General features: G+C 40.4%; 1 protein-coding gene across 1 annotated transcript in view; it reads right to left on the reverse strand.

Moving 5' to 3' along the window:
- Positions 1-989: 989 nt before the first annotated feature.
- brinp2 (bone morphogenetic protein/retinoic acid inducible neural-specific 2) overlaps positions 990-13,871 on the reverse strand; it is a 210,102-nt gene continuing 197,220 nt past the window's right edge. Inside the window, exons 7-9 of the mRNA XM_062405324.1 lie at positions 8,459-8,681; positions 5,496-5,802; positions 990-4,385 (exon numbers count right to left, since the gene is read on the reverse strand). Of these exons, the coding sequence (XP_062261308.1) occupies positions 3,564-4,385; positions 5,496-5,802; positions 8,459-8,681 (1,352 nt within the window). The 3' untranslated portion in view covers positions 990-3,563. The remainder of the gene's footprint in view (positions 4,386-5,495; positions 5,803-8,458; positions 8,682-13,871) is intronic.

Below are 13,871 nucleotides of genomic sequence, written 5' to 3' on the forward strand. Positions count from 1 at the left end.
ATGTGAACGTTAGCACCGTTAATTCCAGCGAGGGTGACTGTTGCTCTCTTTATTTTTCTCATTATCATTAAGGCCATCATGTGAAATACCAGGAGTGAGAGAAAATGTGTGTGTGTGTGCGCTCATACACACACACGCATGAAGCACCCGGTATGTGACTTTGTTGAAGAACAGTGGAAAAAAACAGTCTGTCTTACTGTTGCGTCCAACCTCAGCAGCGATGGCACGTTGTGAGAGGCCTTGTTTATGTAGTTCAACAATCGTACCACGTTCAAAGACGGTGAGCTTTTTTGCCTTTGCCATCAAGAGATCTTCACAGTGTGATTACTTGACAGGAAATGACATGGAATCCACATTTTTGCACCGATTTTGGCTTTTAAAGGCTGTGGTCTTAAACTTTTGATCAGCTGATGAACAGCCTATTTGAGTTAAATTGTTGTTTTCAATAAATTGCCTGCTCACAACTTTTGGTCTCTTGTTCCCATTTCTTCTTTTTGCATTTTGAAGCTCTACTTAGAACCTTCCTAAGATCCAACAGTGCAAAATGCAAATTCATGCAATTTTTTTAACTGGTCTTAAGATTTTGATCAGGAGTGTATGACCGAGCTTCCACGCAGAAGCATGGCCAATTTTCTGATGGCACATCGGACAACTAGAAGGTTGATGTGAAGAAAAAATATGAATTAGCCTTTACTCTGATTGCTGTGGCCATCTACTACTGGGTTGCAATTATAACAAGATTGGGTGCTTTGAGATAACAATGACATTAATTCCCCGGTTGGATTCCATGAAACCATTGCAGAAGAAATTTATCTGCTTTGCCTGGTCGCTCCGTCTATCTAACCCAAATTCTGTCCTTTAAAAAAAAGGCAATAATGCCTAAAGTATTGTTAGAAATGGGAGAATATGACATTTATATTTGTTTAATGTTAATCTTTTTTCAATAACATGATATTGTCTTCGCATTGAGAAAATGTGGGGGATGGAATTTGTAAAATAAAGTGCTTGTACAAGTTCAAACAACATCAGCTAACTGGCTTTCTGCTGTTTGTGTCTGAGAGGCGGAGCCTATCAAGCTGACATGCAGTTATTAGCCTATTGTTGAGTTTTTACCTTGTGATCATGCCCTAATATCCCTTAAGCATCATCTTCCGGAGGATTTCTACCAATGTACAGTTTCCTATTTTATTTGGGAAATCAAACTTAAAACAACATAGGGGTTTAAAGGTTGGCAAAACAATTATAATACAGTGGGTCATGACCCTCCACATGTCTACCAACAGAGTCCATGGGGAGAGTCAACTGGCCACACCAAACTAAAATTATATTTCACATTCAATGGTCTTACCTTCATGAAGTCTATATTTGTTGAAACTGTTAAATAAATGTGTGGATTCAACTTTATATTCTGTATAACACAAAACAAGTCAGTAGCCTCAGAAGTCTTATCAAGATGAACACAATAAACAAGATACTGAGTGTAACTAGAGTAAGTAATGTTCTTTTGATAAATACAACTTTAAGACACAACTATTTACAACATGACACATGGTTATACATAGTGCCTAGAAATGTCCTTAGGGCCCTTTTTCACAGTTTGAAATGGTAAAAACTATAATTTCAGATCTTGTTTTTCATAGCTGTGACAGAAATTCTGACACAAAATAAATTAGTGCAAAGAGAGTGACAGTTTATGTTAATTAATTTCACATTCTGGGCCTGGAGGTGTTTTTTTGGTGATTTATTTTTTCTATCATTAAAACTGAATTTGTACTTGATAATTTTGCTTCTGATTAGAGCATTTTTTGCTGTTTTTTTCCTCAGAACATCAGCACCTCTGCCTCCTGTGTACATTTGTGCTGCACCATTTTGTCAGCAAATCAGTGTGGAGTGATGTGTCGCATGGCAAAGGCAGTGGAGGGATTTTTCAACACGTCAAAGACAACCTGTGCTGTAATATATTTATCAACATGTTATGCAATGTACATGTTACAAGGAGAACAGAAAGCTAGTATTGAAACAAGGAGAAGGATGCCAGTTAGGTAAACCACTGTGTATTTACTTAAGCAAGCTGAGCACAGAAGAACACCTGAATATGACAATGACAAGGTTTACTGACTTTCAGTGAGAAATTAGTGACGTTAATGTAAAATCATATCAAGTTGTTGAGCTCTCAAGGGAACAGGCCTATCATCACTGCCCTGCAGAAATAAAAGTTAGTCCATTTGCCGTGGTAACTGGCAGCTGAAAATGGACCCACATGTGAAAAGAAAACGGAAAAATATAACTTTCTTAGACCTGAGACTAAACCAAACAATTTGACTTTTTTTAAAATTCTATCAGAATTGTCTAATTGGAGAAAGAAGGATTTTGCAGAACAATTACAGTTACCGTGAGTACTTGTGTGCAATGTGTGATAGTGACTCAAGAAGTTTCACAACACCAAATCATAACAAGTATCTGCAAAAAGTGTGACTGGCATTTACATGGGAAAGTTACAATACCACATAGCCTGAAGAACGTCTGCTGTTCTTTCTTGGTAGGAATACTGAGATATAAAAAGCAATACAGCTTCCGCCGAGAACCAAACACAAAAACCAGATGTGCTTCTTATCGTAACATTTAATTTCCATATAAGGCATGAATTTGTTTTTGTTATAAACATTTTTTTGGTCTTTGCACTCGGTTATCTAAAAAGCAATGTGCACTTTTCCACACTCAGGGTTAGATGGAGCTTTATTTACAGCGTTTTATCTGCCGACCTTTTTGTCACCACATCCGAAGACTTCGTGACGATTTTCTGCTCAAAAAAGAACTGATCGTTTAGGATACTTTGCCATCCAGTTTGCTGATGTGTTCACCTTCTTTTGGTACAGGCACACCACCAAGGACACAACATCACTAACTGGCTTCTCACTCAAATCCCTTAAGAGTTCTCAAATGCCAGATAAAAACTAAAAGCAGGGATTAAAAAGAAATATTCAAAGACAGTAATAGGGTTCAGGATTATCAAATTTTTAACTGTTAAGCATAACATAACTCATTCAACACATATATAATATTATTCCATTCCCCCTTCCCCAAGATTGTTCTTTAGCCAAAGAAAATAGGCGTAGAAAAGGGGAAATTGTCTTCCACTGACCCCTTTTGAGTTCTTCTTTATATCTGAAAATCAGCTTCATCTTTGAAAGGCAGAGGTCTAAGGTATATATAATGACATCGGCTCTCTGAGGTTACAATCGGCATAACCGGCCAACGTTTGGGAGTCTCTTCAATCAGTCGCTGTGGTCACCAAAATCAGGGCAGACATGGCAAATGTAAACCTCCAGGCATCAGCTATTCTCCACCAAAAATGAATAATAAAAATGGGACCAGAAAACCAACCAGGATTGGCCACAGGAAAAGCCAAGTCTTCCTTTAGAGTCGGGTGTTTATCCAGAGGATTTGGGTCCAAAAAGCCAACATGGAGGGACCTCCCCTTCTCAAGTTGTGTTTGCCCCTGAAGCAGCAACTCAGTCTTGTTGTGTTACTCCTGGACTTTAATCTTGTCATCAGTGGGGCAGCTAGCTGCACAGCTGGGCCAGCTCGGGTTCAGGAGAAGCATTGGGAAGCTTGGAGTTGAAAATCTGCAGAGCTTCCTTGATGCGAGCCACCTCACCGGCTGACATCTTCAGCCGGTGGCGCAACAAGCAAGAAAACAGGTCCAGTGGCTGCGGGGCTGGGGGAGAAAGTCGGTTAACCCGATCTCTCATCTCCAACAACATCAGGAAGGCGGCATCCTGTGTACCCTGTGTGTAGGGGTAGTCCAGCTGGAGAATCAGATCCTTGATGCCCTCAGGGTCAAAGTGCAGGCTGTATCCAAAGACCTTCAGCGTGTTGATCTTCATGTACCCCAGGTTGGACGTCTGGTCATCTAAGTCCAACGGTTCATAAAAGAGCGTTTCATTCACTGTTGGATCATCCGTGACAATGCGGCTTCGCAGGTAGATGTGAACCGTTTCAAAGAAGGACTTCCATGTGTTGCCCAGAGACAGTGTCCAGTTGTAACACTGTGCTGTGACAACGGCGTCCAGTCGAGTTCTCTCCCAGTCAGGGAAGTCAGGCTGGTTCACTGGCATGAACCAGCTCTCTGAGTGACTCCCACCAAAAGGATTCACATAAATCGCAGGCACAGGCTCCAGGGTAGAATTCTTAGTCGAGCATATCTGGAAAGAAATGCCCATCAGCATGTGAATGAGATTAGACTTATTCTTGTTGCTCTTGAGTGTCAACAACATCCTCTTCCTCCAGGCAGGATTGAACCAACTTCCAAGACGGACATCATTGCTGATGTAGATGGCATGGACCTCTATTCTGCTGTCCAGTCGCTGAAGCAGGTACTTCACCTGAAGAGAGATAAATACAGATCCACAGGTAAGATTAGATCATCTCCTGCACATTTTAATATTACACTTTTATTTAGTCTTTGGAGCCAAGCTAGGATTGATTTTCATATTTAATGAGAGCTAGAGAAGTATTCTATGACTTTTTGACTGTCTGAGAAGAAACAGTGTAATAGCTGACTTATGTTAGACAGAAACAGTGCGAAAGTACTATATAGACAGATGCCCCAAACCGAGAGGCACCAACTTCAACTCTTTTGCATATTTCACCAGCTTCAAGACGTAAGGATACAATGTGATTTTAGTTATTTGTAATTTAGGCTTAGCAATCCAATAGGATACGAACACCTACATGTAACATAGAGAGTGACAGCAATTCTCGTCATTCATGGATGTGCTATTAGAATGGGTGACACAAGTAGACGGAGTAATGCTGGGATTGCTGTGGGAGACATCGTCAGACTTTGGGGAGCAGGGACAATTGCTCATTTTACTCTTTTAGCTTTGAATTGTTGGACCTTCTGGTCTCCTTGATCCATCAAGTCTGAAATGACTTCTCCTTTCACCAGTTTCCAGCATAATTTCCATAACAATATACACTTCTGTGGAGAAGAGTATAATGAAAGGTATTAAATCCATATCTGTTTAGTTCAACTTTTGTAAGAAACTTCTTTCTCACACACTGCTCACACAGTTAAATTGATTCAGAGCGAGATCTGTATTTTTCTCTAATACTTCAAGTATTTGCCTGACTGAACTCGTTCTGTTGTGTACATTGTATGCATCTGGCTTTGACTATTAACTTGTGCACTGACTTTTGCATACTTAGAATGTTTTGAGTCTAAGAAGGGAGAAAATAATGAAAGCGATAATTACTGTAAATACGTTGATTTATAGGCTCAATTTAGTGAACCATATTTCATGTTTGTATTTGTCAGAGATTGTAAAACATTTGCAGCATTCTAGCATCAATGTATAAATAAACCATTTGTGATGCTCTCATATTTGTTGTTCAACTTTTCCCCATTATCCTTAGGGTAATCAGGTAATGTAACATGCGGTCCAAAGAGGCTTGAGGACCAATGGAATACAAATATTAGAAACTCCAGGAACCTCAGCATCAGGCATGTCCAGGTCCAAGTTCAGATAGTGGTCCAGGGATGCCGCAATGCTCGGGTGGCAGGAACCAAGATGGAGGAAGTTGCCATGGTGACAGGCTCCACAGCGGGTCGTATTATCAGTGGCACAGGATGAGCAGGAGGTGGGTGATGTGCCCACGATGCAGGGGATGGCTTCCTGGCAGGTGGGCTGCTCCACAGGGCAGCTGCAGCGCTTCCCCTCCTCAGAGAAGGAGCCCAGCACTCCGTGCTCATTGCAGTACAACAGAGACTGAGCCGTGTTCAGCCAAAACCCAGTGGACCTGCAGAGGAGACAGAGAAAAGAACAACACTGCAGCTTTGTATCAGGTCAAATATGAATAGTTGTACGTAACAAGTAACATAACACTACTAAAACGACTCCTGACTACTCTGTGCAGTTGAGTGTTGACACAAGTGTTTCCCAGTCTCCCCCTGATGTGATCTCAGGACCTCAGGCATATAACTTCAGGTAGGTCATCTGTTGCTAGTAGCAACCACAACTGGTAAGGTCGGTAGGTGTAGTTTAACCCGAATGTGACAACCCGATGAGTCAGACCTGTCACTAAATCAAAATTGACAGGCATATTTTATCTTAATTCATGCTCTAGGTCTTACTAAGGCCAACAATATATATAAAGTATACAAATAACTCATACTTTAGTGAAGTACATATATTATATATCTTTTATAATATAACTGCTTATATACAAATAATATTAGTCATCTCCGAGTGCGGTGCCTCATCTTACAGTGATTGGATATATATATATGTATATATATATATATAATGTGTTATGTAGCTATCTCTGAATTCAAAACGTCAGGATCCAGATCTAACACTTCTCAACTATTATTATTATATTTATTATTATTGACTGGTGCTGCTACCATTATTAATATCATTTCATTTAAAGTTTTACTCTGTCATTTAATTTTAACAATCAGTTTGACAGTTAGAGGAGTGGCTGTTTAGTTTGACTGCATTAGAGATGAAACTGCAGAAACACAAATTACCATCCACTTAGGTACAGCAACAAGTTCAGAGTAAAAATTGGCTCTGCAGAGATTCTATCCCAGAGCTATATTAAAGAATCCTCACACAACATTGCCCAAATACTCCAAGAATCCCTTTCCCCTCCCCAGGCCTTTGTAAATGGACCAAAATGAATGATGATAAAACAAATAGGTTTGAGTCGGAGAAAGCAGCGAGCTTTCAGCCGAGCAGCCCCTGATAACTGGCTGTAACTGGTGTGCAGGGGGTTAAGCTTCTGACTGACAGGGGTGAGACACAGAGAGAGAGTAAAGTGACACAAAGGTAGCTGAGGGCGAGAAATAGAGACGGAAAGCGCTTGAGTGTAAGAGAGGGGGGAAATCGAGTGATGGAAAGAGGAAGAGGACTGTCAGGGAAATTAAAGTCCTCTGTAAACAAGTGCCGAGCTGTCAGTCCAGGGAAGAACTTGATTACAGCATGCCACAATAGTACGTCCCTCACCCCACAATGGTCTCCACAACCAGTAACAAGAGCCTTCAACTCCCTTTTCTCTCTCTCTATGTCACCATCATATCCATTTATAATCTGTTTACCACATTTTCGAGCCTTTCCCTCCCCATTGGTGAAGGTTAGAGCTGAACTTGGGGCTCAGTCTGTAAACTGTGATTGACATTTGCAGTGGACAGTACGGATGAAAATGTTTCTCTTTTAAATAAGTCTGGTCAACCTGGGGGGGGGGCGGGGGGTATGCCTGAATGATCACAACAATATATAGACAGTGAAAATTATCGACATACATATTTTCAACACCTGTACCTAATGTACCCTTCCAAATTAAATCTATTTAGTTTACACTTGAAATTGTTAGTGTCTATTCTCTGCATTGATGGCTTTTACAATCGATACTCTCTATTCACACATATCTTTATAAGTGTGCAAACTAAATAGAATCCTCTTTCAATGTGAAAACTAAATGAATCCAACAGCATGATACTGGTCTCTGATGTTTCAAAATACAGCTGAAAGAAACTGACAGAAAACTTTCATTTTATCCATTAACATGCCCTTTGAGATGATCCCTAACTTCTGTTTGTCACCTTCATGATTTCAACATGTGCTCATCATAGAGACTCAGCTGCTTGTGTGCTGACCAGACATGGATCACACATTACATTGAGTTTTGAGTCTCTGCACTGGCTGCCTGTCTGCTTCACGATTGATTTTAAAATCCTTTTATTGCTTTATAAAGCTCTTAATGGTGCTGGTCCTTCCTTTTTATCAGATGCTTTTACCCTGTGAACCTTCCAGAAGCCCCAGGTCTTCTTGTAGTGGCCTTTTAATTACATCCAAAGTCAGAACAAAAACCTTTCTTTTTATTGCTCTGGTCCACGACTCTGACGCAATCTCCCTGAAGACCTGAGGGCGACAGGGGACATTTTCTAAAGCAAACCAAAGACCTTCCTTTTTAGTCTGGCTGTAAATTCATTTAAAATGTTATTTTTTCTCATTTAATTACCTACTTTTATTTATGGTTATACTTATACCTCAAAACATCCTCAAACTTTTGTGGTCTATTATACAAATGTTGCAGGATACAGCTGTGACTCCTACTTTATGTCCATCATTTTCACCCAGTAAGATATTTGTTGGTGTATAATCTGTTGACAGCAGAGACGAGCTAAAGCTGAAACAGCTGAATTCACAATGCCAGTTTCGGGTCCTCATGTTTCCCACCATCGTGTATGTATAACTTCTGTTAAATTTTAAGCTAGGCTCGATCCAGATAGTAGCTGCAGGCTTTTCCTAGCGTGCCCCACTCTAGGCAAACTGTAAGAGAGCCTGCAGCTGTGGTAAATCCACAAAGAGCAGCCAGCTAAACTTCCAGTAATGAGTAATTACGCCTCCTTCATTGGTTTGTTTTCTGTCAGTGTGTCCCAGTGGGCTACCTCTCTCGGGGCAGGCTGAATCGAGGTTGCTTCGGGCAACGTTTGCTCAGGGTGAACAGTTTCCTGATGATTTTCTGGGCCTTTCCCAGGACCAGTGCTGTGCTGGACTCCAGCTGGGCGTAGCGCTTCTGCAGGGGCAAGTCAGTCGACCAGAGCTTGGCAATCATGGACACGTTCATGAACCGGTCGGTGGGCAGGCGCTTCAGGAAGGCTTTGAACTCATCTGCAGGGAGTGTAATGGGCACAGGGAGAGGGTAGGTGGAGAAAGAAGGGGGAAAAAAGAACAAAATTAGATGCTGTCAAGTAATTTAAATGTTAACTATGCCCTTTTGAGCATTGCAAACCTATTCACCACATGCTATTTCATCCCTGGTGGCATGCGTAGATAATGACTGAGGAACTGGGGGAGTTTCATGTGTAATTAGAATAGAGACAAAAAGCTGTTATGTTCAAATGAATTGCCATCGCAAAGGAAACACCTGTGCCTCAATCTGCCGTTATACTCACCTCACCATTAGAAGCTCATCATATTCACATTGGCATCTTTGGCAGCTTTGCTACTTAGCAACTCTCACCATCTGACAATCTGGCATTTGGTCTCACGTATACAGATGCCCATTTTCATATATATTGTATTTCTTTCTTTACAAGCCCAAGTAAGTTATGGGGAAAACGATAATCACAAGTTAAAGAGACCAATTAAAGCATGATGTAAAAGGCTTCTCTCCTTTTCCCTCTCCTCAGTGCACGCACACCTTCACATCCCTGCACACCCTCCTTTTGCTTTCTCATTAAACTCTGAATACTTCAGCCTCACTTCCTCACATCATTATCATCTTGATTTATACACTGCTGCTCAGTAATGATTGCTATTCATTATATTAGAGTTAATGGTTTTATAAATGGTTTCTCTGGAACATTCTGATCTGTTTCCGCTTCAATATGCACCGATGCCCCCCATTGCTGTCGCTATATTGTTATTTTATCATTGTTGGTATAAAAGTAGTTGTAATGGAATAAGAACTAAATTTCAACACCAACAACATAACAGGAAATCCGAATTATTTTTGATAATTTGAATTATTAACTTTTCTTCTAAAATTAACGGTTAATTATTTGTGACTATAACAATAAATTACATGATATACCTAATTTATCATTTCAGCAGTTCCCTTTCACACCAACATTAATTTCATTTCTAAAAGTGAGTCAAACGCATTAAGCCTAGTATGGCCATAAAAAGTGTAAAGTTCAATACTTTTTGTCAGACGAAATAAAAACAAAGCAGAAATTTAAAAATCTATTAGGCAAAAGTCTTCTGGTATCTTGACTGTTAAACAATATTATCTCATAACAGTCAAACTGTTGTTAAAGTACATTCTTGTAAGAAAGATTGATAATTACACTAAAAAATTTTAAAAATCTAAATTAATGTTGCACTCTAGCAAATTACTGTTATATCTGTTGGGGTAGACTCCCCAGTGGGTTTTAAATACTTGGGCCCTGCTAGGCCAAGCTGAAACCAGTTTGGCCAGTTTACAGTCTTAATTCACACCTTCCTCAGACAGGCTGGAGCCAACGGTGAGGACAAAGGATGAAAACTTTTGGAGGGAAAACATTCTCCAGCAGGCCTGCGAATCTCCCCCTGGTGGTTGGAAAATGTCCTGAAGAGCCTTCAGGACCCCCGCTGAGTTCCAAGCCCCACCCACTTAGGTCGGAATCCTGACATTCTCATTGGCTGAGAGCCAACTGAACCCTGTGACCACTTCCGGAGGAAGCAAGAACCTCTCAGGTAGAATAAAACCACTGAGACATCAATAATCGCTGCCATTTTACCCTGCTCTGAAGACATCACCAGGCCCCTTCGGGGCCTCCCAGCTGATTTAGTTGCTAAAGGGGGCAACCAGAGTTATTTTCTTTCATTCCTTCCGTTGTCCTTTATCTCAGTTTTATTTTCAAAAGGACTTTTGCTGTTTTAACTTACCTTAAGACCAAACACGAAATTGCACGCGGAAAAATCTCAGACTGTTTCACTTTCCCCACGGACTTTACTTTCTTTTCCCAACGATCTACAAACGGCTTCCACAGCCGTCCCCTGCAGAAGCGCGAGATTCATTCATGAGGAGCACGACCTCCACATCCCTGAAGAAGAAGGACGATGTTCATCCCGTCGAGGCAGCACGAGAAAATCCGCTGCTTGTCCGGTCCAGCGGCGGCTCACCGCTTGAGAGACCACGTGATTCACTGGCCCGACGCGCACGCACACCGCGAGGGTGGTACAGTAAGAGGCTTTATTGTCTGGGCAGATGTTAATCTAATACGTAGCGTATTGTTTTAATACTTGAATGTATTTGTTTTGTATGAGACCGCAGAGTCTCCAGTGTTTTAGCGGCTATTCGATACTTCCGGTTTCCGGTTACGGCCTTGTGCCATAGTTTTTAAGCGCCGTGAGCAGCGTCTCCAGCTCATTGTGACCGTTTGAACAACTTTAAAGATACTTTACCGGTCAAACCTCAGCACACAACGCCACTTGGGTGCTGAGTAGTAAAGTAAATGTAACTTGTCTCTGACGGTGCTTTTAAGAGCTTTGCTCTCTCCTTGTATACTCTCTCGCTCTCTCTCCTTCTAAACCGTCCTATAAACACATCCGATCTGTATTTAGAATACAGTTCATGTAACATAGTTAAATCTATATTCAGAGAGGCTGGACACATCTGGAAGCCATGCGGCCGAACGCCAAAGCAGAGACAAAGAATTCTTTGTCTGAGAATCCCTTTGTGTAATTCATGTGACGACCACCAGTGTGAGCTCCGGCCACATGGTGTCATTAACATAGACTCCATTTTGAATAACGCAAGTTAAACCACCATTTTGAGTCCATTATTGCCACGCCTCCTCTCTCCCTCTCCTCCCATTCTGGCTCTAAATTCATAACGGCTCCGCCATCTTGTTTTGTAGTCAATCCGCCATGTTGAGAGTTTTAAGGCCTTGATTCCACGAATCATGATCGGCCGCCATCTTGGATGTGACGTGACTGCGTCATCGCCACGCCCCCTTCTTTTTCTCTCTCTCTCTTGCTCTCTCACACACACACACCCACACAGACACAGAGACACATGGATAGACACAGACAGATACAAACACACAGATACACATAGATGAATACATGTGTTTTCTAAATTGTGATAAGCGGCTGCTGTTGTTATCTTTGAAATATGGGAGTTTGTTAAAATGCAGAATCATTAAATAACACTAACTGTATCTCACATGCACACACATAGACACACACACACCGAGACAGACATACATAGGTAGACCGCCGGTTTTACATGTATTTTCTGAATTGTGATAAGTGCTGCTGCTGTGTTTATCTTTGAAATATCTGAGCTTGTTAAAATGATGAATCATTGAATAACATTATAACTTTATTTCCCCTTTTTAATAAATGCTTTTGTAATTAAAGTATCTGTAGTCTGTGATTATTTGTGCATATGTATGTGATTGCAGCTGGATTATGATTGCCTGTGCTCAAACTTAAAACCCTTCATTGTTTATTATATAATCATTAATACTAAATATTGAGATTATTAATATAATTTATATCATCTTGACTGATATTTTATAGATTGACTCGTTGGTCCCTGTAACCAGGGTGGTGCCCCGCGACAATAAGCAATGATTACAGATTTGTATTATTCTTAATTGACAATTTTATTGTTTTCATTAATTATTTTAACTATTATTAATGGATAACCGTATCATTTCTAATAAAATGTGTTACTGTTCTTAATTAATAGCTTTATCATTTTTGATTATTTTTAATAAATAATTGTTATTTTAATAATCATATGTCATGATTATTAATAATTAGCCAACGTCAATTCTACTCCTACTAGTAAGGAGAGTCACACGAAACATTAAGAAGGAATTCAAGATTAAAAGTCACATGAATCCTGAAGTCATCATACCGTATATTAAGTCAGCCTCCGACTTGTCCAACAGTTCATTGAGCTTTAAAAATGTCTGTGTATGTCCCTTGGGATTGAGCAGCTACACAACTACAGAGGCGTACCTGTTTATCTGGAGTAGCTACACACTTACAAGTGGGTCGACCCTTCTTAGAATGATGTAAGAGCGCTCCCGAGTTAAAATAATGGATGTTGGTTTTCTGTCCGTCCCATTCTGCTGACTGAACAGTGCCATATGTTACATTTCCAATACTAATTTCCCCGACAATGCAGCCTGAAGCATCTTGTCATTAGAAGGTTCCTGTCTGGAAAATGTCCACATCTACGATTCCATTCAGGGTTTCTGTTACAAATGGGCACCACTTTGAGATAAATCTGATAAGGGTATTTTCGAAAGCTCCTTAACTCCAGAGCCAAATATATTACCTTTTATATCTCTATATGGCCCCTATAACAATATATATATATATTACATTGTGAGGCACCTGGATTCTCTCTCCGTATCCTGAGATCATGTGAGAATCTGGCTGGGTTTCAAGCTTTGCATTTGTGGTCGAACCCCAGTGACCAGTCAGTCCAACTTCTCTGCTACGAGCTGGTGTGATGACAGTCTGTGGTAGGGACAGTGACAGTTATTTGCCATTTGTTCAAGTTAGGCTGTTACAGACAGAGGTCTCATCCAATCACCCGCCACAATTTTTGACAGTGCCTGTCCTTTTCAAGGCAGTTTCCACGAGCATCTTCCCTGGTGATTCTATGTAACAAACAATCAGGTAATAAGATCCTCTTATGTCAGTATTCTTGAGGAAATAAAGATATAAGTTGATAAGTCCTGACTGAGAGTAAGCGAAGTATATAACAAATTAACTGGGATTCAAGTCTCTCATTTCCCAGTTCAATTGAATGAATGTTTTCTGCACTGGTCTTCTACCATGTTATTCATTCTTATATAGTTTTAGTCCATAGGCTGAAGCCAAGGCTGTAGCAGTGCATTGAACTGAGAAAGAACGCTTTATATATGAATTAATTAAACTATTTGTAACATGACACTTGGTCAACAACAGAGTTTAGCTTTTATGTCATTACACTTACAGCATCCTGTGCACGCACCAGGCCTTCCTTTGTTTCTGACTGAAACATGATGAACAACAATAAGAAAAGAAAACTTAAGGATAACTTAAATATATGGTTTTTGTTTTGCCACTGTTCATACTTTAAGCACTAGCTTTAAAAAGGCAAGTGTAAGATCCCTGGAACTACAAATGAGCCACGAGCTATAATTCAAGGAGACATGCCTGGCTTTACTCGCCTCATGCTATTATGAATAAAATCTCAATAAAAGCTGAGTTTTCCCTGATGGGTACTTTAGGCAGAACAGCTCCTACTTTGCTGTAGCAGACACGTGGAGATGTACTACTACCCAAGCCAAAATGAGGAAAGAAACT

Source organism: Platichthys flesus, chromosome 14 (assembly GCF_949316205.1).
Source record: "Platichthys flesus chromosome 14, fPlaFle2.1, whole genome shotgun sequence".
Classification (NCBI taxonomy): Eukaryota; Metazoa; Chordata; class Actinopteri; order Pleuronectiformes; family Pleuronectidae; genus Platichthys; species Platichthys flesus.